This window comes from Barbatula barbatula, assembly GCF_947034865.1.
Source record: "Barbatula barbatula genome assembly, chromosome: 7".
Classification (NCBI taxonomy): Eukaryota; Metazoa; Chordata; class Actinopteri; order Cypriniformes; family Nemacheilidae; genus Barbatula; species Barbatula barbatula.
Genome location: NC_136770.1, coordinates 23,170,939 through 23,197,604, shown reverse-complemented (window position 1 = coordinate 23,197,604; position 26,666 = coordinate 23,170,939). Strand labels below are relative to the sequence as shown.

At 36.9% G+C, this 26,666-nt stretch overlaps 1 protein-coding gene across 4 annotated transcripts in view; it reads right to left on the bottom strand.

Moving 5' to 3' along the window:
- Window positions 1-26,666, bottom strand: part of rap1gapb (RAP1 GTPase activating protein b) — a 60,911-nt gene that overhangs the window by 22,097 nt on the left and 12,148 nt on the right. For 2 of the 4 annotated variants that reach the window (XM_079459694.1, XM_079459693.1), the window contains exon 2: window positions 7,054-7,089. The exons of the other annotated variants lie outside the window; for them this stretch is intronic. In XM_079459694.1, coding sequence (XP_079315820.1) covers window positions 7,054-7,089 — 36 coding nt within the window. The remainder of the gene's footprint in view (window positions 1-7,053; window positions 7,090-26,666) is intronic. 4 annotated transcript variants of the gene reach the window in all.

Here is a 26,666-nt window from a genome sequence, read left to right as displayed (position 1 = left end):
TTCACGTCAAAACAAACTATGCCAAACAATACGCCGGTCAAACACACACACAGGTCTCACTTATCGCCTATACCATCTCAACCGGCTTCAGTAATGCTGTCCGACATGCCTGAGCTCCAGGCATACAACCACCCGAGCTTTAACATCATCAAAAAGACAGCTGATCTTATCAAAGTGTGCGTGAGAGAGAGAGAGAGAGAGAGAGAGAGAGAGAGAGAGGGTACGTACATGCACAGAGGACGAATCCGCACCACGCAATCTGTTCCGCTGCTCCCAACCAAATGGGCAGGTGACAGACAGAGCGCATGTTCTCCCTATTGCTTGCTCATCCGCTCTCTCTCTCTTTCCCTCCCCCTGAATCCTCTCTCCGTTTTATGACTCACTCCTATTCTCGCTTCTTCAAATCTGTTCGGCCTCTCTTAAGTCACTTTTTTCGGATTTGATCTTTGCTTTGACATTCGTCCAAATTTTCCGTGATTTTTCTATTCCAGTCATGTAAACATTGGTTTCGAGCGTGGACAGGAATGTTATAGGTCGAGTCGATATCTATCGACGGCATCTGCGACATGCAGTCAATTACCATTAAAAAATAATTATTTCAACTCGCCCACAATCTGGAAAAACTGTTCATCCTAATGCACTTTTAATGGAAGGCGATGGACGACATTGGATCTTCAATATTAAAGCTGCTGCGTGTCATTTTTGTGTCACTATGTCTTCACAGGTCCAAAAAGTGAACCTGAACCTGAAGAGACCCGTGATTGTGCTACACAGACCCGACCCGGACCCGTCCAATAATTTGAAAGTTAGACCCGAGAAATGCCATGAATGTACTACCCGGACCAGACGCAGACCAGACTATTATTTGACCATTAGACCTGAAGCCGGCCGGAAAGACACAGATTCCACAACAAGTTGCAAAAATAAAAGTTTTTGTCTTACCTACTAACGTTACTCCCTCGTACCGGATTGTACCCGGGAATCGAAGTAATAGGATTTGGAGCCGACCCGGACCCGGCTAACCAGTTAAAATATAGACCCAAACCAGTACGGGTCCCGATTCGGGTCCCGGGGCCTCCGCGAAGACCTCTAGTCTGACATAATGAAGCGTTATGTTTGTATTACCTTACAATGAGCTCTTTCTATCTACATTCACCGCTGGGCCCCTTAAAAATCTTGTCCTGTGTCAGCCACCATAGTTCTTCAAAAAGGAGAAGGGAGGGTATGGAGTGAGCCATTGGTTGCAATTCATAACCTCACTGCTAGATGATGCTAAACTTCACACAGTTGAGTTGTGTGAACATATTAACCTTATATCTAAGCTGCAATTCAGCTTCGGATCAGATCTTTGTGCTTTTCTTTCATCTTGAGTAAACAGGTATATACTTTGTACAGGTACAGGTACGTGTGTGTAATTCAAGCCTCTTATTTAGTTGTAAAGGATGTTTCAGACCTACAATTAGCCCACCCAGACCTTTAAACTACTTCAAATGGACCCAAAACATTCCCACAACTTTAAACATACGAAGCCAAAGCATCATCTCAGACAGGAACATCTCTTACAAAGCCATAGCCGATAGAACGGAAAAAACCCCAGACATTCTTCATTTATACCAACAATATGGTTTCCCACATGAAGAACTAGAAAACAAGCTTTTTACAGGAAAAATCCACCTTTATCAAGACGAGAGAAAGAAGATTGCAAACCTTAAGACTTCCAATCGAATTCTTTCATGACAGAATTGCATCCAAGCATCCATCGTCTACACGTTTCTATACATCAAGACTGAGGATTTTGACAGATGTTTTCTTGCAAACCAAGAGGAAATTCGCTCTCTAACCTTACCATAAATGATGCACTTTACGTAGAACGGCCTCTGAAAGGCTCAATCTTCTGTCCTCTGAGCACCTCAGCATGCTTCTCTGTACCGTAGGTCCACGTGAACAAAAAAGAGCCACCTGAGATTTATCCTTGAAAGTCTTTTCTCCACACCCAAGCGGACAGGTTGAGGAACTAAAGAAGCCAAACCCGTTTGGTTTCACCGCCTCAATGATGTTAGCTCGGTCTGAGACAAACAGAATCAGCCACAGGGGCCATAAAAACTGACCATGGAAATGAACGGGCTCGGTTTCAGATTCAGGGTTTTATTTTTGGATCGTACAGTTTTAAGAAATGTAGCTTCTACTGTGGAAGGAGATCATAATATACACACTCATATCAAACACACCTAAAAACTCTTTTCAGAATTTATTCACGCAAAAAAGAAAATGTTATATTTGCTACTTTTGTAAAAAAGGATACAAATTTAAAGGCATTAAAACATTCAAATGCATGTAAAATAGTATACTGTTTTAGAAGAAATATACAAAAAAATATTTTGAATAAATATAAATGTATTTTGTGTGTGTGTTTGTGTGTAGGTGTGTTAAAGATAAATATAAAATACAACTATAAACAAGACAAAATATCAGCTGAAAAGATACGGAGAATACGGTTTTCATCAATTCTTTTAAACACACACACACACACACACACACACACACACACACAAAAGTCAGACACGTCTCTAAGTGTGAAACATGTGAGAAAAGAACAAAACAAGAATATTACAGTACGTCACAAAGGGTTAATGCAATGAGTACAAACCACACATTTATATTCATCCATTTCCAAAAATCATTTAAAAACTCTCTACTAGACAAATGATATATTTCTCTCGAACGCCTTTGCTATAATTGGAAATTTCAGAAATGCTTCTGTATCTCAATCTTTTGTAACAAACTGAATTAACGATCTTAACATCTCATTTCTGAAGATGAATGTAAATGCGTCCAACTAAACAAACAGTCAGAAAAGGCTAGACGAGTCAACACAATGGTCTAAATGCAATAATATTGTCGGCTTTGTCAAAGGTCTCCTCTTTCAGTTAAACACAGACTTTTTTGTTATTAGGTACCAACAACGGGTGGAGACCCTCATCTGGTTTCTCACCCGGCCAGTTTTCAACTATAAAGACAATCTAAACTTAAATAGCAGGGGACAAGGCACAACAAACCAAGCAACCCAAAATATTTGGCTTGATTTTCAAAGTTCTTAAAACTGTACTTGACGTTGTTACAACTATATTGGGTATCTGAAAAACGCACATTTCATTTATGCTTCAACGTTTAAGCTCCAGTCTATCAAAGCCCCTCATTAAGATAAGGACAGAAAGGTTATCCAAAGCATTCAACACTGAATCTAACACACCGGAGCACATTGACTAAAAGCAAAGAGTCATACGAGTTGACAGTAAATGTCGCCGGGAGACACGTCTTACTGGTGTCCCTAAACACCACTGCTGTCCTCACAGTATCCGAGCAAACCGGTGTCTAAAACAATATATATATAGAGAAACTGCCTTTCCACAACATCATCTTTTAATGACACTTGTTTAAAAATGTTGTACATATAAAACTTATTCTACAGTAATATTTTTTGGCAAAATATGTCCATGGTAAAGCAATTCATACGGTACCTTTAACTATTGCTCCCCCAACTCTTTGTAAGTTGCTTTGGATAAAAGCGTCTGCTAAATGACTAAATGTATAGTGACAAAGCAATTCAGTCATTCGGATTTATCAAGTTCTTAATAAATATGAGGGCTGTCTCTGCAATTTCTAGGCCCGCTGATGAAGACAAGAAAGCATCTTAAAGATGCCCACTCGAGCTGTGACGCAGCGACGACATTCACGCCACGCAGAAGAGAATACGGCCTGATGCGTAATACAAGTCTGAATGGATGGAAGGATAAAAGCATTGTGTCATGGGCTCTGAAGGAGGTGGTGGGCGTATCGGTGACATTTCAGGAAGTTTGGGACTCCATGCGACTGTGAAAGTCCAAACACGCTTTGTTATTTTTGTCTTAGATATTAAGCAAGTAGATGAAAAATCTATTAAAACTGGTCTCTTTCCTCACGTTGATTCACAACTGCAAGAGCATATTAATAATGATTTATACGTTAAACTGTTGGCTACAATTTCGCTGTAAATATTAGTTTAAAACATAAAGATAAGCATCTAAGCTGCAATTGTACGCTTCAAACTGAGAAAGTGCAGATTGCAACTTAAAATATTAATGTAATAAAATCACTGTTGATAGAAAGAATTAACACATATTGAGTATTGTTATGTAGAGCATCACTGAATGTACATAGTACAAATGTACGAAGGCTGAAAACAGATCCGTGCTTAAAAATCCCTGTGCAAGTAAACGCACAAAACTGACAATGAACTAGACTAAGCGAAAAATATATAAGAAAGATGGTTTTTCAAACACGCCGTCTCTGGTCGCATTATCATGCACCGCAGCGCTCATCTGGGACGATACACGTGGATTGAAACTCAGGTCCTGCCATAATTACATTTCACATTCTCTCTCTCTGTCTTTCTCGAGACACATGATCTTCACAGCCTTTATAAAGCATCCTTACGCATAACCAGCCCTCTCCTCTATAGTAATAATGTAGTCAGTCGAGCAGGTGGGTGATGCAAGGCAAAGAGAGCTTGCTTGAGTTTCCAGGGTGAGTGGATCAAATCTGATTTATCAAATCCAAACTTCAGAATCATACATACAACGATAGAAGTGTTTCAGGTGACCTTTGCGATTATTCAATGGTGAAGAAACCCTTTTAAACAAAAGTTGTATATAAACACGCGTGCCTGGCCCAATGTTAACTTCCGGTCTGTGTACTATTTATTTTAGACTTTGTTAACATCAATAATAATTTATATTAATATTTTATTGTTTATTAAATGTAATAAATTCAAATCAAACTACTTAACGGTTATCGATTCATTTTGCGGAGGTCATCCGGAATTAAGTTTGGGCCACATTTTGTTGTTGCCACTAAAACGGTATATAATAAATTCATAGTTTTTGCCGAACGGCACCGATAACAATAATCTGAATTAACGGTAATCGGCAATAATCCCAACCGATAGTTTGCGTTTTTTCCAGAAAGCTCTTCTGTGATATGCAGTATAGAGTATAGAGTAAAACAGCGAGCTCTAGTGGCGAATAAAACACTGACAGTCTGTGACGTGTCTTCAGAAACATGAGACCACACTCGGCACGGAGAGGAATACATCAGATGAGGATTTAAAAGCTTGACAGTGACAAAGTACAGCACATCGTAGTGCACATGACATGTTAAAAAGTAATTCATTCGTTGACTTTATATTTGCTGCACATACTTCGAAACAATATAGTATAATGCAATGTAGGTCGCTATGTATAAAAGCGTCTGCCAAATGCATAAATGCATAAATGCATAAATGTATAAATGTAACGTGAATGTATTAGTGTCGTGACGCTTGCGCAAAGCACTGCATGGGTGTTTTGGCCAGTACATCCTACAATATTCATATGTATTACAATGTTTTTTATGGGCACCAGGCAAGCCACATGACTTTAGAAAAGAGCCACGTGTGGAACGCAGTTCCTCCACAACATACCCCCCCCGGGCCGAATAAAATCAAGCTAAACCAATGATTTCATGAACAATTGAACAAATCCTATAAGTGCATTTGCCTTTTCAGACGGACTTTGAATGGACAGTCTTCTCTTACTCTCTACCGCTGAGCTCAGTACGTGAATAATAAATGTTGTGATGAAAATCTTTTTTCTAAAAAAAACTGGTTTTCCTTTAAACTACAGACATTTCTATAATGAGTAGCTGATTTATATGTTTTAAACATATTTTGTAACTTAAAAGTGCAATATTTGTACGTGAAGAGAATGACATGTATAAAGCACAGTCTCACAACATATTCATTTGGACATTTGTTTAAAGCCGTTGAAGCTGAAAGGAACTTTTTCAACACGTTAAATGAGAAGATTAGAAAGAGAAATAGCAAAGTGTGTGAGTCTAGTAGTCAGTAAAGAGAAAAGGAGTTACTTAGTACCTGATCTCTAGAGATCTGTCTCACATTTACACTTACAGAATATGCACACTATTATTACAAATATTTAATACAATTTACTGATTATTATACAATCTAGATTCCTCAATTATTTTAGTTTATACTGCTGAATAACTTATAGTTAGTTATAAAGTTATAAAATAGTTATTTGACCTGTGGTTTATTTTGAAAACAGATTATTTATGATATTATTTATGACACATTGAAATGACAATCGACATATTTTGTTTAGGTTTTTGTTATAGAAACAATAAACAATCAATAAATGTAAAAAGTGACAGCTTAGACGGGAGAAATAACTAAACGGGACAGATGGGTGTTAAAAACGTGAGACTCCCAGCGAGTGTTGACAGGGATGGGCTTATCTAAACATTTGTTTTAATGTTAACAAACAATGTAAACATGACAGTTGCCTATATATTTTAAAATATAACAATGGACCCTTCAGATGTCATGATTACATTTACATTTAGTCATTTAGCAGACGCCTTTATCCAAAGCGACTTGCAGAGAGTTCGGGGAGCAATAAGCGATACGTCATAAAAGAGCGATAGTACATTAGGTGCTAATACAAAGTTTCTAATTTCAACAAAAGCCAGACCACTACCTGTTGAGAGACGAGGGTTTTAAGTAGGTTTTTTAATGTTGTGAGAGATGTGGTTGACCGGACCGAGTTAGGATTTTGGTATTAAACAATAATTTAATAAATTATTAATATAAGATAATTACTATCTATGTAGAAATCACCCATTTATAATTTAGTTTAAACCATACAGTGGACTTAAATATGTATTAATATAGTTCATATTTATGTTTTATTTAAAAGTACAATACAGTTTAGTGGTTGTAGTGTTTATTGTTGTAATACACTTCATTGCAATTTCACTTTAAGTGCGGTGTTTTGATTTGGAATAAATGCAAAAACACGTTTAGCAAACGTTTGCAAAGCTTAAACATACATGCATACATGTACTGTACATACATGTATATACAGTTTACAATGTTACAAAAATAATAATTGTCTGTGATGGGTTCTGTCGTTTTTTCATCAGGGTTGGTAAAGATGTAAAAGAAAGACAAGTCCTTACCATATATGTCTCGCCCTCGAGAAGGATTTGTCCACTCTGCAAAGAAACAAAACACAACTGTTCATAAACCTTGACATTTAGTTCACATACTGTGTGTGCGACGACAAGAGTAACACATCAACAAACCTGAACTGAAACGAATTTATTTCACAGATTCAACACTTAAAGGGAACCCGGTGCATAGAGAGTTGTATGGCTTAATGCGTTGTAATAGCCTTACACTACTAGCATTTGTGGTTAGAAACACATCAAATATTTTCAATTCCTAAAAAAACTAAATGTAATACTCATTTTAACCTAAGGAGGCCGCCATTTTCTTTTTTCGATGACGTAAACTGGTTGCAAGCACAGCGAGGCAGCCAAACTGAACACAGACACACTAATCAGTTCTTTAGTAAATATACGGTTCTGTAGGATATATATAAATATATACATGCAAAAATAAGAAATAAAAAATAAAAACGCTATTTGGTGTATTTCATACATTTTAATATTGTTTGTCAAAAACAATACAAACATGCTAAAAATAACAAAAATCATTAAGAATTGATTATATACACAATGTTTAAGCCATCATACAATGCTTTTTATCCACATTTTGAAGTTGATTTATCAACATCACTAGCTTAATGTTATTGTCTTCTCTCCATCGGCCATTAGTTGACAGAGGCTAATATTCACGTGTGCTCTAATAAACAATAAATTACCAAACCGCAAGCATCTTAATATTGTGTTTATCAGTAAATTCTCATAATGTACAAAGTATACGATCATGGTGGATACTGATGTCTTAAATAGCTTTAAACTACCGCCTTTAAGACATTAAAGACTATGCACGCTTACCTTGAACAGACGCTTAATGATACTGAACGTGTTCTTCTTTTATGGCAGGCAGGCTGACTTGTGTCATGAGGACATACCGCCACCTACTGTCCCTGTGTGTTTATACTGTATATCTGATACGGTTACGGTCTACGGTTACATATGGAAAACGTATGTGCTTCGCTGTTGCGAAAGAGAACAGGTTTAGGTTGCAACCATTTGATATCACGGGTATCAAAATATTTTTTCAAAGTTTATGAATACTGTTTCTTTATTTCACAATTAAGTCAATGCCATTGTTCATATATTAAGCCATACGTCGCTTTATACCCACGGATACTTTAAAAAATCTTGACGAAGAACCATTAGCCTGCTAAACGCTAAAGTCTAATCTAGTCACCAATGTCAAACTCATTTTATGCACTCGACTCAATGTGCAAATCTATCTTGTTAAAAAACAACATATAGAATGATGAATGATGAGGAACCACTAAATCCCTCAATATTTCCGCTACAGATGTGTATGGTATATCAAACCTTTAACCTTTTAACCTTTAACCCTTCGGTTCATTCATTTGTACATGTTAATCATAAATCACGTGATAAAATCTGAAAAGTTTTAATCGAGAATCAATATTCATGATCAAACACTTTTAATGAAAAAATGCAAGTGTATTGGGATGAGGAACGTCAGGTGATATCGCCACCTGCTGCCTATAATGTGATTTGTAGGCTGCCAACAACAGCATTGGCATGTTATCTGACCTTCTGCTGACTTAAAGGAAAAAGTGTTGCTGTTGTGTCAACAATATGAAGTAACGCTTCAGGTCGGGAACAATAAGAAACAAATATTTCCATAACCTTGCAAAGCACAAAGGACACGTGGTAACATTGATCATTTAGTGGCTTGAGTTTGTATTTCAATACCAGAGAAATTACAAAAATGTAATTTGGTTTTCGCACCGGCAGCTTTGTTGAGCACTATTTTTTGAAAAGCTGCTTAGGAACAATATGTATTGTGAAATCACTATACAACATATATAACAATAAGAAAAGAGTGTGAAAATTGTTTTGTTTCGCCCGACCTTTTTATAGTTCAATTCTGTGGTAATATTGTATTTTCATATAGCATCAATATTTTGTCATATATTTCGCTCAGTACATTTTGAACTTATATCATTAGTTACAGTATATCGGTATATTGCAAATGTGTAGAGTACTGTATCAAATATTTTCCAATTATCACGATCATAAAATTCTAGACATTTCTGTAGCACATGGAAGGTGGGATGAAGCGATGATGGGTGACTACGTCTACGTAACTTGGTTCACGAGGACCGTATTAGTCATAAAAGAGAAAAACGATCAAATGTACACGTCTGAAGTTTTGGATGACTCATTATGTTGTTGTGCCAGTACTTTGTATTTCTGCGTACGAGTATTAAAACCAGAATGTATAAATGTGGGAAAATATTTAATTGTTCCGCCGATGGTAAAAAAATCTATTTTCGTATTCAACATGTTAAACTTCCCAAAGAAACTGTAATAATTCAAGCGAAGCCTTAAATGTACATTTGTGTAATCAAATAAATTGAATGTAATCTTTGCAAATTGACCCCCCAAAAGTTGACCTTTCCATTAACACAACATGACAGTAAACATCCGTGGGCCGTGTTGGATCTGTGTTTGTTTGTTTGTATACATGTGTGTTTTGAGATCTGATAACATCAAATCTGAACTGAACTAAAGCATTAATATTTTTCGGTTTACTTTTGCGAACCAAAATGTAAACAAGTTCAACCTGATAGATCTGTATTTATGTGTAAAATGATCAAGCGCTGCTCAAAATTTCCCATCATCAAAACTCCAAGCAAAAGTTTGAAAGCTTGTCTACAGAGAGATCAGATCATCTACGTTCTTACTGAACTGTTTAAACATAACAATCAGGTTTGTTAAGAAAGCTAACAATATCAGGACATGATGACAGAGCTTCTACAACACAAACTGTAAAGAAATACATCAAATAAAATGTCCATCTTTTCATTGACCAGAGCCCTTGGTCACAATCTACTTACATTAAATGTACTGTCTTTTATTTATGTGCGAACCGTCCCTTCAACCATGACGGCACACAAATGCCCGCCAGCTCTATGTTCGGTTACTCACGGAGAAAATGAGAACGCAAAGTCATCTGTCACACACGTACACGTCACAAACACCCAACGGTCTGTCTCTCTTACCCCCCATATGCTCCAAAAGTGAAGCTCCTCTTTCTGTGAGACATGATGTCGACAGATTTTCTCTCAACCTCCTGTCTGTTCTTCTCTAACAGAAGAGATTCTTGTCATGCGGGAAAGTGTTTTGGGTTTCTTTATGCCAGTCCGTCCGTCCCTCCCTCTCTCTCTCTCTCTCTCTCTCTTTGTCTCTTTACCTGAGAGATGCTCCACAGCTTTGAGTTTTCATTTTAATACATTTAAAGAAAACCATACAAAAATACACAAATGAGACGTGTAGTAAGAATAAAGAGCTGCAATGTCAGTGCCGATATAATGTAGTCGTGGCGAGAACGGTGATATATCATATGGAGTTCCTCAATACGAACATCATAAAAAGGTCAAATTATCAGAATTTATGAGACAGTTTGACCTTTCGATGAAAAGATTGTTCAAGATGTCTGATGTTAAAAACGCCAACAAGTTTCAAAACACTCGTGATTCAAAATATCGCGACAAAAAACACACGGGTCTTCTTTATGGTTTCATCTTTCAATAATAATTCATTTAAGCCAGAAATGATAAGTTCAGTAAGGACGCCACCGTCTCATCTTGAAGCATATAAAACACCTGAAGATTCAGACAGAATCTCCGTGTTCTCTGTAGTCTTTCAACAGTCTGTATAATAAAGACGCTCTATTTGTCGCTGATGGTTGGTTTTAAAGTCCTCTCCCAATGGTGCTGTATCACTGAATAATTCATGCAAACTATATGAACTAGAGTTTCTTCACAAAAACATGACTGAGGTTTAATAGCCTTTAGACCTTTAAACATAAGCCTGTGATCGCCTCAGGCTCAAAGAAATGAATGTTTACTGTAGAAATACACTGACAACAGCACAATGTGTTATCTCACATCAGCTGACACACAACAGAATCAACATTTCATTCTTTCCTTCTTTCCTTCTTTCTTTCTTTCATTCTTTCTTTCTTTCTTTCTTTCCTTCTTTCTTTCTTTCTTTCTTTCCTTCCTTCTCCTTTCTTTCTTCTTTCTTTCTTTCCTTCCTTCTCCTTTCTTTCTTTCGTTCTCCTTTCTTTCTTTCTTTCTTTCTCTCTTTCTCCTCTCTTTTTTTCTTTCTTTCTTTCTTTCCTTCCTTCTCCTTTCTTTCTTTCTTTCTTTCTTTCCTTCCTTCTCCTTTCTTTCTTTCCTTCCTTCTCCTTTCTTTCTTTCATTCTCCTTTCTTTCTTTCTTTCTTTCTCTCTCTCTCTTTCTCCTATCTTTCTTTCTTTCTTTCTTTCCTTCCTTCCTTCTCCTTTCTTTCTTTCGTTCTCCTTTCTTTCTTTCCTTCCTTCTCCTTTCTTTCTTTCCTTCCTTCTCCTTTCTTTCTTTCCTTCCTTCTCCTTTCTTTCTTTCGTTCTCCTTTCTTTCTTTCTTTCTTTCTTTCTCTCTCTCTTTCTCCTATCTTTCTTTCTTTCTTTCTTTCCTTCGTTCTCCTTTCTTTCTTTCTTTCGTTCTCCTTTCTTTCTTTCCTTCCTTCTCCTTTCTTTCTTTCCTTCCTTCTCCTTTCTTTCTTTCTTTCTCGTCTCTTTCTTTCTTGTATACTTGCACACACAGTGAATTTGTCAAAACAGGATTTCAGTGCAATGATACGGACTAATTTGTATATACAAATCTGCATGTGAACATACAATTATTAACTGTCCATCTTCCATATAGTGAAAAAAGAGCAAACAATATATAATAAAAAGGTAATAGAAAATTATATTCCTATAACTTTTTTAGCGTATAATGCAGGCATTTGACGCAGCGCGAGAATGGTTTGAATATGTGATCATCGTAACTTTCACTTTCTGTAACTAAATGCGCAGCTAAGTCATAATCCGTCCCTGATCAGAGGTGCGGACTACTTTAAATCTTGCTTACAAATGCCAAACTCATCCAAAAAGAATAATAACCATAACTAACAAAAGCTGAATTTTTCGAAACATTTCTCTCATTGTCATCGTTGCAGGTGCCAGTCAAAATGAAGCAAATCTACATTTTCCTACTATGCGGTTGCCAAGTCACAGTTGTTTATTTTATGTGGTTGATGTGGTTGATGAGCCATGACCAAGCATTGCTTTTACATAATGTCCACTACTGTACGGCTCTACTCAATTCACCGCTACTGTCATGTTGATCTGATGATGCTCGTGTCTGTCAAATGCGTTTGTGTAGTCATCATGCCAATGTTCTTATCGTTATGTTTTTAATACCATTTATAATGACACACAGGCTTTTGATCTGATTAAACGGTGGAGTATTCAAGCAGGTGTTGTTTGATAACAGATGCATTTTAGACTCGGCCCACCTGGTTTTCTCTGGGCCCACCTACATTGTGATTCCTGGCCACGCCAATGGTCAACAGAGCTGTAGTTTGTCCAGGACAGTGGCAGTGAGGGGTTTAAATCAACGCTGCCCTCTATAGGACACAGTGTGCTACTACAATACATTCCCTTACTACATCACAATCCTACAGAAAACAAAAACATGATATTCCAGCCTGCTCAGACCACTATTGTAGCAAAAGGCCAATTTATCAACTTTTGTTAATATAATTTGCTCAATAACATTTGGTGGCTCTTCAGCTTCCTTATGGGATAGAAAAGTGTTCATCTGACACACATTTAGACCATCTGGGGATTTCCTATACTGCTTTTTAAGTAAAATAGGTTACTTTTACTCCCTAGAAATACGATATATGGTCATCATTTAATAGTGTTCACGAGGCTCTTGTCCAACAAAAGTTATTTCTAAAGATGAAGAATAAACAATCCATATATGATCTAAATATCCATGCTTAGATGTGATGACTGTAAATCAGTTCGAGTGACATTCATTTACATGCCATTTGTCCAACTTAAAGAAACATTCGTAAAATGTTTAAAACAACAAAGGTTCTTACTTGATTATGAAGATTATAACTGTAAGCACAGACAGGTTGCAAATGATCTATATTGACAAAACGAAGCTCTTGTATCTGTGATATAAGTAAAAGACGTCTGGTTAGAGCTGATGACAGGCGTTTCTGAACGAGGGATCTTTAAGCTCAATGTCAGGTGTAGTTACCTGGCAACACGTATCGGCTGTGAGACACAACTGTGTCTATGGCTTTCAGCACTTTGTTTGTGTGCTCTGTTTCTCATCGTCCAATGTCACATGCATATATAGCATCAGGCTTCTTTCTTTTCTATTTACCGGTGAACAAAGATAGCATGTGTTCTCCACAGCAACACATCCATTTACAGCTGCTCTCTGCTGGAGGCCTGAAAAGACCCGGCACACAGTTAAGTGTTCTTATACACCTAAAATGAGCAGCGAATAATGGGAATTTTCTGCATTTGATCTAGAGATGCACTGAATGTTCGTCAACCAAAAATATTCGACTGAAAATTGCACAAAATGTTCAGTATTCGTCCTTCAAGTGTTTCGTTTTTATTCGGCTTCGGCCACAAAGTTTCATTTCGGTGCATCCCTAATTTGCTCTATTGTCTTGTGGGCTACCACCCAGTACACCCTAGAAACCTTGAGGAACACCTTAGCAACCACCTGGCTACACCCTGGCAACATACTAGAGGTACGGCAATAAGTTTCAAGTAGGGCTGTCACAATTATGAAATTTGGCTTACGATTAATTGTCTTTTAAATAATTGCGATTAATTGTCTGTTAATAATAAAAAATTATTCAATAAATCAAATATAGATACGTTAAGAAATGTGGACATTTCTTAAATAACTAGTAACATTCCCCAGAGTGGCCTTAACAGAAGTCTTAAGAGTAAATAAACTGAGATATGAGGATGATGTCCTCTTAGATGCAGCAAATCTGGAATCGCTTAAAAAACTCAAACACAAAAAATACAAATCTGATACAACTCCAATGATGAAGAAATGTAATTTGAACATAACAGTGAGTGTAGATCAAGGACGGTGGATGTAAAATGCAGCAGATCACTCTTGTTTTCTAAGGTAGACTGCTAAGTTAGCCGAGATGCTAACCAATATAAGTCAATGATTAGAGTTAAATGACATAAAATGACTTTTAGCTATCTATTATGTTCACTTTTAGTGAATGTATAACTTTTTGTTTGTGTTGAATGATTTTCAGACCCATGTTACATAAATTGTCTGAAATTGAATATTTTCAATCCATTCAATTATTTTCCCTCAGATTTTTTTGCATTTTCCGGTTGAGCAGCAAAAAAAGGAAGTATTATATTTGCACGTGTAAAATAACTAATTGACAATGAAAAAATCTGAATAAAATTGATTATTACAGTTGCTATAAATAGCCTATTGTACTCCTTAACCATAGACCAAAGCAGTGACTGCCAGGCATTGTTATATTTTGTTTATTCTTACATTTGTTAACACATTTGTGATGTGCTAAATGATTAAATGCTGTTTTATGAGAAGTTGTCTTAATCCTCCATGTCTTATTCCCAAGGACACCCAAGGCCAACAGACCTAGCTCCCTGATGCTCGTCCTTGCACTGCATGTGACCCCTGAGGCCAACAGGCTCAGCTCCTGTTCTCTTTTTGCCATAAATACAGATCTACTTTAACAATTCAAAATTGTGAAATGCACTACAGAATAGACCCATTTGGACGGAACAGCTTTGTTTTTTTCTTGCTCGCAAGGATTAGCTTTTTGGGAAATTACAACTTTACCATTGGTGTAGGTCTTGCTATGAGAGACTACTTTTTTTAAAAATATTTTTGTATTTATATTTAAAGTTAAGGCAAACTATTTGGGTAGTTTTGTTAAGATGAAAACTTGTAAATTTTAACTCAAATTTAAAAATTTAATTTGTTTTCATGAAATTAGAATTGTAATGTACAATATTGACAATTCTGTGAATATTTATTCAATGTAAAGTGTTGTCGTTTATCAATAAACTGTTTGCTTTTATTTGGCTTTAGTATTTCTGCGTATTAAAATATAGTGAATAGCAAATATAAATGTGAAATGGTGCCTTGAAGAACCCAAGATGGTCAAGCCTTGAGGGTTCCTCAGAGAACCACCCTCCGTGAAGCGGTGCCTTGAGTTTCCCCTGAGGGCTCCGTCCGGCGTAGCAATGTGAAGAACCCCAAATTGTTCCTCGAAGAACCTTTAATTTTTACAGTTTAGTTTCAAGCATTCCTGTAAAAATGAGCATCTTATTTTGCGAGGGTTAGACAAACTCATGGATGATCTCTTCAGCGTACTCAACGTTAGATCTTCAAAGCCTGCAGCTACGTTTAATGTCTTACTGCACAGACTGACCCATCCCTACGTTCACAACAACAGCGTCTGTGTCTCTTCCCCAACTGTGTGTTTGACCTCCACATGAGAGAGCACTGCTGGCAGTCAGACATTAGAGCCGAGCAGTTTGTGTGTGTGTGTGTTTGAGAGAGAGAGAGGTGAAGAGAGATAACCACACATCACGATAAATATGCCTCATTGTAAGAGACTGAAACATTTGTGTACGTGCAGTGCAGTTTGCCGTAGATTATTTTTGGTTTGTCCCTACGCAACAGCCCTCCTCAACCAAATGGGAAAACAAATCACTGCGATTTCAGAGCAATTTCATGTGACCTAACCAGACCTATATGCATAAATGCATTCATAGGAGAGAGAGAGAGAAACGGGGTGCCGGTGGAACTATTGGAGCTTCCTACACTCCTAAAAATAAAAGTGCTTGAAAAGTTCTTCACAGCGATGCCATAGAAGAAGAACCATTCATACAAAGGTTCTTTAAAGAACCATCTCTTTCTTACGTTTTTATCATCTAAAGAAAGTTTTTTTCGCCACAAAGAACCTTTTCTTCGGATGTTAAAGTCAAGTCAACTTTCAGATCAAGTACCTTTATTAAAATGAGCTGTTCCAAGTACCACCAAATGACCGCCATAGAAAACACATAAATAAAGACTATTAGAGCTGTGAATCTTTATCTTCTATCCAAATCTAATGTATTATTAATAATACAAACACTTACTTACCAGCTGTTTTCTAACTAAATAATAACTAAATCGCAACGCTCGTTTCATTGATTTAACAAAAGCGTCATTGTAAGAGCGTCTGTCTGCTCCCGCTCGGTGTTTGAGATGCCCGTCACATGCCCGAATTACATCGACCAAAGATCAATAAGCAATAATTAATATTAATAACTATATTAAAATTGCACATAGGCTGGGATGTTTACCGTATTTATACATCATGTATTATACATTTGAAATTCACAAAATGTAAATTAATATTGAGTTTAAAAACTTCCTGTCGTGTCACGTACCACCAGGGGTCTCTTAAAGTACCAGTGTGAGAACCACTGGTTTAGAGGGGGATCTTTTATAGCTCAGGATAGGTGAAATAAAAACAGGAACAAACGAGACAATTGTTCAAATAACTGGAATGAAATCATCTAGATTTGCTGACAAATGTTTGTGATCGTCAATAATATTGACTTGCAGACTTGACAAATCTGAGCTCAGTTTGTGACATTGTTGAGATGTCTTCTGAAACTATAAGGTAGATGTTTGTGACTCTTTTTCTCCGGAGATATAAGGATAATTGAACAAAAAGTTCTACTTGTTCTCCATTTAATCTCGTTGGATTGTAGAAATTCAGATATCAATCTGATCTGTGACTTTAAAGTTGGTGTAATAGAGAGACAACAACAGTCGGAGAATCAACAGCAAACATTTTGTCATTATTTCTTCGGCATTGCCGTGTCACCAAATGGCCACAGTACAGAAAGCGCTGTTGGGGCAAAAATGAATCTCTCCCGTCCATATAAATATCTCTACAACAAAGTCAAAGTTCAGCTATGAGGTCCTTCATACTTTAAGCTAATAAAAAATGTCATTCTGTTGTAATACAATGGCATATGGGTAACGTTTCCATTAATCTCATCAGATGCTCTCCAAATGGGCCGAAATTGACTTGCGGGTTTGAATTTTAAAACTCTGTTCAGATGGTCGGGCATCTGTCTCCTCCTGGCTATTTGTTCTGGGATGATAGTAATAAGACCTGCCCAAACAGACTTTATTAGAGGGGCATTTAAGCTGAAATAGATACGCTTTCTTATTCAAACCCGGAACTCTTAAGGAGAAACTTCAGTTAACAATGAAAAATCTGTCATCATTAAGTCACCCTCATGTCATATCAAACCTATATGACTTTCTTTCTTTCTTTCTTTCTTTTGCAGAACATATAGAAGGAATGTTGACAACGTTGGCCTGCGTCTATGCAAAAGAAGTAAACTTTTTCGGTTATCGACATTCTTCAAAATATCTTCTTTGCAGAGCAAAAATCTAATATAGTCAAACACACGTAATTGAAGTCTGTTTGCGTGTGTGCAAAACTCAGAATGTAAACATATTTCTCTTTCGTCAGTGCTGTCAAAACAATTTACATGTGCCTTATAGCATGACAAAATGCCTACCATATCGTGTTTTAGACATTAACATTTGGAGTAAATGGAAGTATGCTAAAAATATATTTTTCCATCCATACAAATAAATATGAAAGCTGGCACCAGTATGATACATTCTGACATCATCATACCTACAATTGTAACTTCTTCATTAAAATGACAAAGATGTGCGTTAATAAACACATGAAGTGTCACCGTACATCCACACACAACACGACTTAAAATAATTCATGTAAGAGTAATAATAAACAAATCATATCTGCTCGAGACTATCTCTGATTTGGGTCAATAAGCAACAATAGATCCATGCAATAGATTTTAAGCATCCCGTGAAGATTCTCACCGTGTCACTTAGCATCCTAGAAGCCACTGGCATTACATATAGAAACAGGTGTTCTGATTTATTACAATAGCTAAGAACAAAACGAAGAGATAAAAAGGTGCAACCTCTGTTACATGCAGTCAAAGAGACTTTTCAAAACTCGTTTTCATATAGTCGTATATCAGAAACAAGCTTAATCCATGTTAATGACATCTGTAACACAGATATTCTGTATATCATGAATGATGAATCCATCAACAGCCGTCATTTTTCACAGCAGCATAAAAATCTGCACAGCATTCACTGTTTGAAAAATGTTACTGCGGGAAGCCATCAGTCCATTGTAGTGCACGATATGATGGTAATAGAAGCTAAATCTGTATATCACCGGCTGGCCTGACAGAGCTTAAGCTCTCATTCTTGTTCTGTATTATTTATGAAGCACATCTCAAGTGAACAAAGCTTGGTCAGCAAAAAAAAGAGAGCAGTCAATATATAAAATGTGTTTATATTCCTTCAGTGAGGAATCCTTTTTAGATACAAATTGTTCAGTAAATTAAATGTATATATTTGAAACAACCAAAGGCTTTTTTTTGCGTCTTCACATTGTCTTAAATGACAATTGAGCACATTTTCCCACTAAAACAAATCGAATTATGAGAAAATGAATATGCTGTTAAAATTGTGCAGTACACTATAAAATGATCATTTTATGTTAATTGTCTCTGGACAATATAACTGTCTGAAAAGTATCAAAAGTAACAGTTTTATCATCATTATTCTATTATAGTAAATACAGTTTAATGACAAAAATTTTAATTGGGCACATTGGAAAATAACCTAATGATGCGTAGGGTTGGGTATCGTTTGGGTTTTTTGCGATAGCAAATCGATATTTTTTAAATGGTACCGGTGCCTAAATTGATACTTGGAAAAAAAGCCAACAAAACACCAGTGCATGACATGAACAATATATTCAATTTAAAATATATAAATTAATAATTAAAAAAATTCACAACAAATTCAGGTTTTAAGTGAATGTAAAATGAGCATGGACACTAACATTGAAAGATGTTATACTGTTTACATTGTTTACCCTCCAGCTACAACTTAAACTTAAGATAGGTTTCCATTACAGTTTCACAGCGATGTTTTCTAAATGTTGCATAAAAAAATATCGTGGAATGACTGCCACTGTTTCCATTAAATGATGTTATGCGATTGAAGTGTATTTGAATTTGTATTTTCGATAAGTCATTCTGGCCGTACTTCTTCTTTGTACGTTATATGGCAGGTTGCAAACAGACTTAAGCGCATAGTGCCTCCTATTGTGATGAAAGAGTGGACAGAAAGGTCTATATTTCCTTAAATATTTTCATATTACTTCACCGTTCCATTTTGGCCATCATATAAGATATTACTTCATGTGAATTCCTTACATCATATCTTTCCAAATGCCAAGACATTTCATGGTAATGTTACTTGTTTATACGCCACTTGACTTGTTAATACGACAAAAAGTGTTTCCATTGCAGTTTCGCGAAATATGCCTTTATCGTATTGCCTGAGAAAACACCTCATACGAGTGTGAGAACTTTGGGAGTTCTTGGGAGACGTGTTTCCATTGGGCGTATTTTCAATGCGCTATTTCAATTTGCGCATTTTTAAGGGTAATGGAAACCTGGCTACCGACTTTCACTATGATGAATCCACGGTTCTTTGAGTTGTTGTGACAACAACTCAAAAGGGAATTCGGTGCGGCTGATGTCTACTATTACTGATAATGGTAACCACTGTATCTCCATTTGATGGCAAAGCATTGGCGTTGAACACCATTAACATTAAATCATTAAATTGGTTGTGTTTATACATTTACGAAGTGAATTTGCAGAATTCTTCCTGAATGAACACGAGGTACTTAAGATAATAATGACTATAATCTGGGTTTTCCCTTGAGACGCTACTGTCTCTATTAAAAGTTGTTTTTGTGAGCGGCTCTATGTTTACCTCCCTCCTACTGTTCTCGTGTCTAATTACAGTTTAATGGAAGATCGCTTATGAACCGTGGGGGGGTCGGTCGACTGACTGGGGGGTAAAGAGAGAGAGAGAGAGAGAAGTGAGAAGAAATTAAAGGTCAAGAGGACTCTACGGGGTCTTTAAATATACCTCAAGCCAAAGGATATAGAATGTAATACAGACATGTACAGCATCAAAATGTCAGCAAATATCAAAGTAGATGTCAAGTGTTTAAATGTATGCAATGGGCAGATTAAACATACACCATTAATACTGCAATGCATAATTATTTAATAACATTGTTAGAACACATTTCTGAAATTTTTATAAATTTAATCACGAATTATAGAGATACTAGGTTTAAGAAGGACAGCGGCGATATCTAGTATATTGTAAATCTCTCTCTTTAACTATTAAGTAGCAATAGCTGACTTTTTATTTCTCTATTGCTGTCTACATTTCCCACAAAATGTTACCAGACAGCTCAAACTTTATCTTGATTCGCAATCCCATGGTTCTTATTAAAATTAGTAATTTGAATGTTTCCTGATTTTTTATTTACTTGCAATAACGGATCAAATAATTGCAATCTTTACGTTTTTTTATGTTATGGCTATATAAACTATATGGTTTTAAGATGAAAACACAAAAGAAAATATTAAGAAGAGTGTTGTCACTTCACAAATCACACCAAACACTTAAGTAACACACCGCAAGCACTTCACAGCCTCCATTAAAATGATTAATGATTCAATAAAGAAACTCTTCCTGGATGTGAGGTGTGTGTTCCTGTAATAAAAGCTCTCCGCAACAGCACTATAGTGAGCGCAGACGCATTTAGAGACCTCATAACACTCGAGTCGCTCTGGTTACTTCCGCAGTCTTGCAGTCAGCGCTCAAGTCATCGACTCCGGCTCTTAAATTGAACTGTGTCGATATCCCTGCTGACGCCGTGCAATGCATTTCCTACTGGAGGAATTCGATTATAAACTGTTTCTCTGAAGGCTTAAATGCTTCTTTAAATGTCCAGATGTTCTCCTATCACGGCTTAAAATACAGAAATAACTCTTTTCGGCGATTTCAAACACTGTGGCGCTACCAAAACTGTTTGTCGGGGTACTTCATTTCATTGCCTTCTAGACGAAACAAATAAGACAAGGAAAGTCTTCAGTTCTTTCTTTTATACGTGTCACGCTTCTGTAATATTGCGAGGCACTGTCGACACTGCTTTCCTTAATCTAAACATTTCCTTGTCCTGTAGTGACAGCAACAGATATGAAGTTCATGTTAAAGGTCTAACTAAAGTGCAAACATTGTGACGGGAAATTCCTTTGCTTACACTATTAGCTCTGTGAGGCCTAGGAAAATAAATAATGACATGCCATTTAAAATCAATGACAAAATTAAAACAATCAAAAGAAATATCGTATCCCTGACTGAACACAATGGCACGGAGAAAAGCGTACGACACATGAATTATTCACACTTCTTACCAGAAGCCTAAACTAATGACAATGTTTAAGACATTTACACTCTTAAAAAAGGTGCTTCGGAAGGTTCTTTGATGCCATGGAAGAATATTATCAGATTATTAAACAGGAAGAAAGACGATTCTTGAAAGAGCCTTTGACGGAAAGGTTCTTCGTGGAACCCAAAATGGCTCTTCTGTGGCATCGCCGTGAAGAAGCTTTTAAGAGCGTACTGTGTAATGCTGTGCTTCTTCTGCCACTTGACCAAGATAAACAATAAAAGATTATTATAAGAAACATTTATTTAAAAGGGATTTATGGTAATACAGATTTTAATTGTCGTATAGTAGATGCAACAGTAGGTTGATTTTCTCCTTAAAAATTGTAAAGCAGCTCAACCAATGGCGTGAGTTTGGTGCGGGACTATCTCTGTCAAACAAATGGAGGTTGGGGATGTTTGAGAAAGTTATAAAGCCACAAAGCCTATGCTGTAGTGTAAAAAAAGGACAAAACTGAACATAAAAAGCACTGTCAATGCAAACCAAAAACTCAATAGAGATCTTTGTGATGAACAGTGTTTTGTGTCTAAATAAGAAAAAGCTGTCTGCCAGTTGGAGTGAGGAAGATAAATATTAAATACATTAAATACTGTTCTAAAGAAAATATATCGCTACTGTCCTTCTGAAACCATGTATCTGCATAAATCATTATTATTATTCACTCTTTATGTTTGTCACATGGTTTTGCAAATATCTAACCAATAAAAAAGTCCATGTCCACTTTAACATTCATTGTTTTAAAATAGTACAGGGTTTTTCACTTGGCCTGACAAGCAGGACACCCAAGGATTCATAAGGAAAACGATGATATATTCCTTTAAGGATGTTAAATAATAATTGTGTTGGAAAACACCACTTTGATGTGTAAGGAAAGGTTCAAATGAATGCCACATAAACAGAAGGAAACAATAAGATACAGAGGACAACAGATGATGTTTTCAACAACAGAACATGAAGACTAAACATCATTGGGTGACAATGAAGACAATTGCTTGGCTTCGGTTTCTACACTCCGGAGAACTGCTTGACAATTTCACTTATCTACTTGACATTTCACTCACGAGACACCCTGATGTGAGACTGCTTATCTGTAAATAAATGTGTGGCTGTGTGTGTTCACCATGATTTTGAGATTCTGAACCAAAATCCGTCGCGCGATTTAGGCATTGCGTGATCTTTTGAGCACACTTTGACATTTGTTCTCAAAGACATTTGTTCTCAAAACTCATTTTTATAAACATCTCTTTTACTTTGACATCACAGCTCATACACTGCTTCCTTCTACGTTCTTTGCTCATAAATGATACCTTAAACCATGCGACTTGTTGAGGCGAGCTGTGCCTTTTATTTTTTATGATCAAACTTTTCCTCGGACAGCAAACCATTTCTTTATTTTTTTATAACAATTCAGATTCAGAAAACCACGTGTGGGAGTGAGCCACTTTTCCAAGAGACTGAAAACTATTGTGAGATCCGACTAAAATGACACAACCTTTCCAAACAAAAAGATTCAAGGTTGACTCATGCAATCTTTTCCTGGAGCATCCTTGTCATCGCCTCGCCCTCATCTGAAACCTTTCTTCCAGTCAGCCTCACACGCACCCGTCTGAAGCATCGTGTCAGGGGAGGACGCGAAAGATTCTGATCTGTTCCCTGTTTATCTCTTTCCTTTCATCATTTCATCACGGGGAGCGTTGATTGAGAATATCAAATAAATCGAGACTGAGGGAACTGCAGGGTTGGAGGAGACTGATGTAAGGCGGGCCAGCCATCCTCCTATCAACCAAATCAAAAGTAATGATCTAATCTGAGACTTCACAGGACTTCACATACTGATGCTTACAGACGCTGACACAAGTTAAAAGGATAGTTTGCCCAAAAATTACAATTCTGTCATCATTTATTCATCTTCATGTCATTCCAAGCCTTTATGGCTTTTGCAAAACACAAAAGATGATATTTTGAAGAATGTTTGAAAAGCACAGGCCTAATTTGTGTTTAACATATTTTGCAGGAACCGGCCCTTTAAGAACTGTTATACACACTTTTATTATTTATTTAAACCAGAATCTAAACTTGTTTAGAGGAAGTTATATGCTGTCATGGTAATTTCTTATCTCTAATAGGGTGAGAAAAATAAATACAGCCTGTTTGGCAAAACGAGAAGTGACTCAGCGATGCCGCATTAAAACAGAAATGTAATTTACTCATCCAAAAATCTCCTGCAATCAAATGTGTATAAAATCACAGATGTATTCCATTAAACGTAATTTTAGGAAACAGTATAATTTATATATAAAAAAACACAAGATGCGTCGTACAAAGCTAAAACAGTACACCAACGCTGGCACATTTATCAGTAAAATGGCAATCTCAACATCACTGGTAATACTAATTGTAATGTTAATCTAAAGGGGAAATTGCACCCGTTGATGGAATTACTTGCATGCGCCTTCTGCATTGTTTTGGCGACTGATTCGAGAAATCAAAAACCGATCTGGGCTGAATGCGACGTGCGCTCTGTGATTCCTGATCTAGCGGGCCGGATCTGATTGCTTCTGATTGGAGACTGAACATGAATTTGTCGCTGACAGTCCGAATGACATCCTTGAACTTGGCACGCGTGGAAGAAAATGAGTGAATGCGTTTGTCCTGGCCATGACTCATGACCCTAAAGGCCTGTATGTATCCGGGTGAACGCACATATGACGCACACCTCATGCACTCATCATGCCTGTAGCACGGTTAGCAGGAGTGTCTTGACCTCCACACACAATACAGACATATACAACAGATACAGAGCTTTCTCCACAATAGCTTTCTCGTATGCAGAAACTCTGAAATAGCATTCTAGGGCTGTCACAATGATTCAATAATCGCAATTATTTCAGATAACCGCAATTATTGAAGATCTGTAGAAATCAAGGGTGATCTGCTGCATTTTACATCCGCCGTCCTTGATCTGCACACACTGTTACGTTCCAATGACATTTTGAGATTTGTATTTTTTGTTTTATTGAAGTGATTCCGATTTGATGCATCCACACAGCAAGACGACATCATCCTCATATCTCAGTCTTTTCTGTTAAGATCACTCTATAGGGAGAGTTACTAGTTATCTTCACATTCCTTAATGTATCTATATTTTATCCATTGAATAAATTAATTGTGATAATTGTCAAAGCCTTTAAACAGGTTAAACGATTAATCGATTTAACCGCAATTATTCAATAGACAACTAATCGTCAGCTGAATTTAATAATCGTGACAGCCCTGATACTATTGGAGGGTCAGACACACTCTCCCGATTTAAATCAAAGCATACATATGATGCATATCGGTATTATCTTTTGTTTATAAGTAAATGAAGAGCAGCTGCGGTGCCCTCCTCCCATTCGTCGGGTATCCACAGATTATGCCGGCACAAGTAGGACCACCTAGTGTCATCCTCCTGTGAGAGCCTGCGGAGTGACTGACTGCGGGATACCCATCCATAGGAAACTACAGACACCAGCACCAGCAGATCGTCACGTGCCATCCTCCTACGAGAACTAGTGGACGTAACTTATCATCCCAGCTCCAGCCCAGGCAATCTCAAGAGCAAAGATGGACCCTTGTTATTTTAATCCTCCAGCAATACTAACTTTTGTTCATTTTTTATCTTCCTCTAAAGCTGCTTTGCAACAACGAAACATAGTGAAAAGTGCTGAATTGAATACAGCGACTGTAGAAACTGACTTTGCAAGAAAACTGAGCTACACATAATAGCACAAAAAGTATGGCCTCCAATGTTATTATATGGATTGAAGTCTTCGAATCAAAAAGACAGAAGTACAGGACTGTGTAGTGCTTCATGCATCCGTACACTTGGCACTTGTGTTTTCATTTTGTACAAAGACTTCCCAATTCGAGCACAACATGTCAATCAATAGTCCAGTTTCCTTCACATCTATCTCTATTAAAGGAAAAGAACAGGATTCTGTCATCATTTACTCACCCTCGAGTTGTTCCAAATCTGTATACATTTCTTTGTTTTGATGAACACAGAGAAAGATATTTGGATGAATGCTTGTAACCAAACAGTTTTCCGGCCACAATTGCCTTCCATAGACAACGTGTGGCCCAGAACTGTTTGCTTTCCTACATTCTTCAAAATATCTTCTTTTGTGTTCAGTAGAAGAAACAAATGTGTTAAGCATTCTTCCAAATATATTTCTCTGTGTTCATCAGAACAAAGAAATGAATGCAGATTTTGAACATTTGGAAATTTGGGGTGAACTGTTCCTTTAAAAATTATCATTCGTTCAGTGGTTGCCAAAAATTAAGTCTGGAGGGCTATTTGCCCAACATTTGCGTTTAATCACCCCTCGGGTTCATTAAATATAAGTTTTATGGTAAAAAAACTATAATCTTGATTAGAAAAAGCTAACTTGAGTGTATAAGGGAATACGAGGTTTGTTCTAATTTACTAAAACACAGAAAAGCACAGAAAATAAAGAATGCATTGGTTTTCCAAAGTTGCACATCATTGGTCTGCACGGTACGGTTCTCAAACTGATGCTCCAAATAGGTTTTAATGGTTTCAAACAGTCATATAGAGCTCACTATTTGAATTGAGCTTCCACGGCACTTCCAGCAAGGACACAGATGTTTCTCAAACGCAAGGACGCGTCCTGAGAAGGTTGCATATCTCGGCTGCCACCTCATCAAGTGCCGTCGAAGAAGGACATCTCAAATGAAAGGATTCTTGGAAGGCAGCCTTCGGTTTGTGTCCTTCGTTCGGTATGTTTTGAAGGATACATAAAGTGTATCCATTGTGGACACAAACCTTTGCACACGTTCCCAAAGAACGTCGCAAGAATCCGGTCAGCACTTTCTTCACATAATTTGTATGTAATAAAAGACAAAAATGATATTATTGAAATGAAAAGTTGTCTCTGTTAATATTATTTAATAGACCTGAGCTATCATGAGCTAAAAATGAACTATAGCGTTGTTTTGCACAACATTATGATGCGCGACTGCAAATAAAATGAACAGTAGGAGGTGCTCTGTCTATGATTTTATTGAATTTCCTTTGGGCTTTAAAGTCACCATGGAGGTGGGAACAGATGTGATGCTGCCATGCGCTCTCACTAACTAGACCGTCTCATTCTAGCATTTAATGTTGAGGAGGACTCAAACCATCTAACCTTGGAAGGACTGCTCTAGGCTCGGATGTGTCCTTGCGTTTGCGAAACACCCCGTGTGTCTGAAAA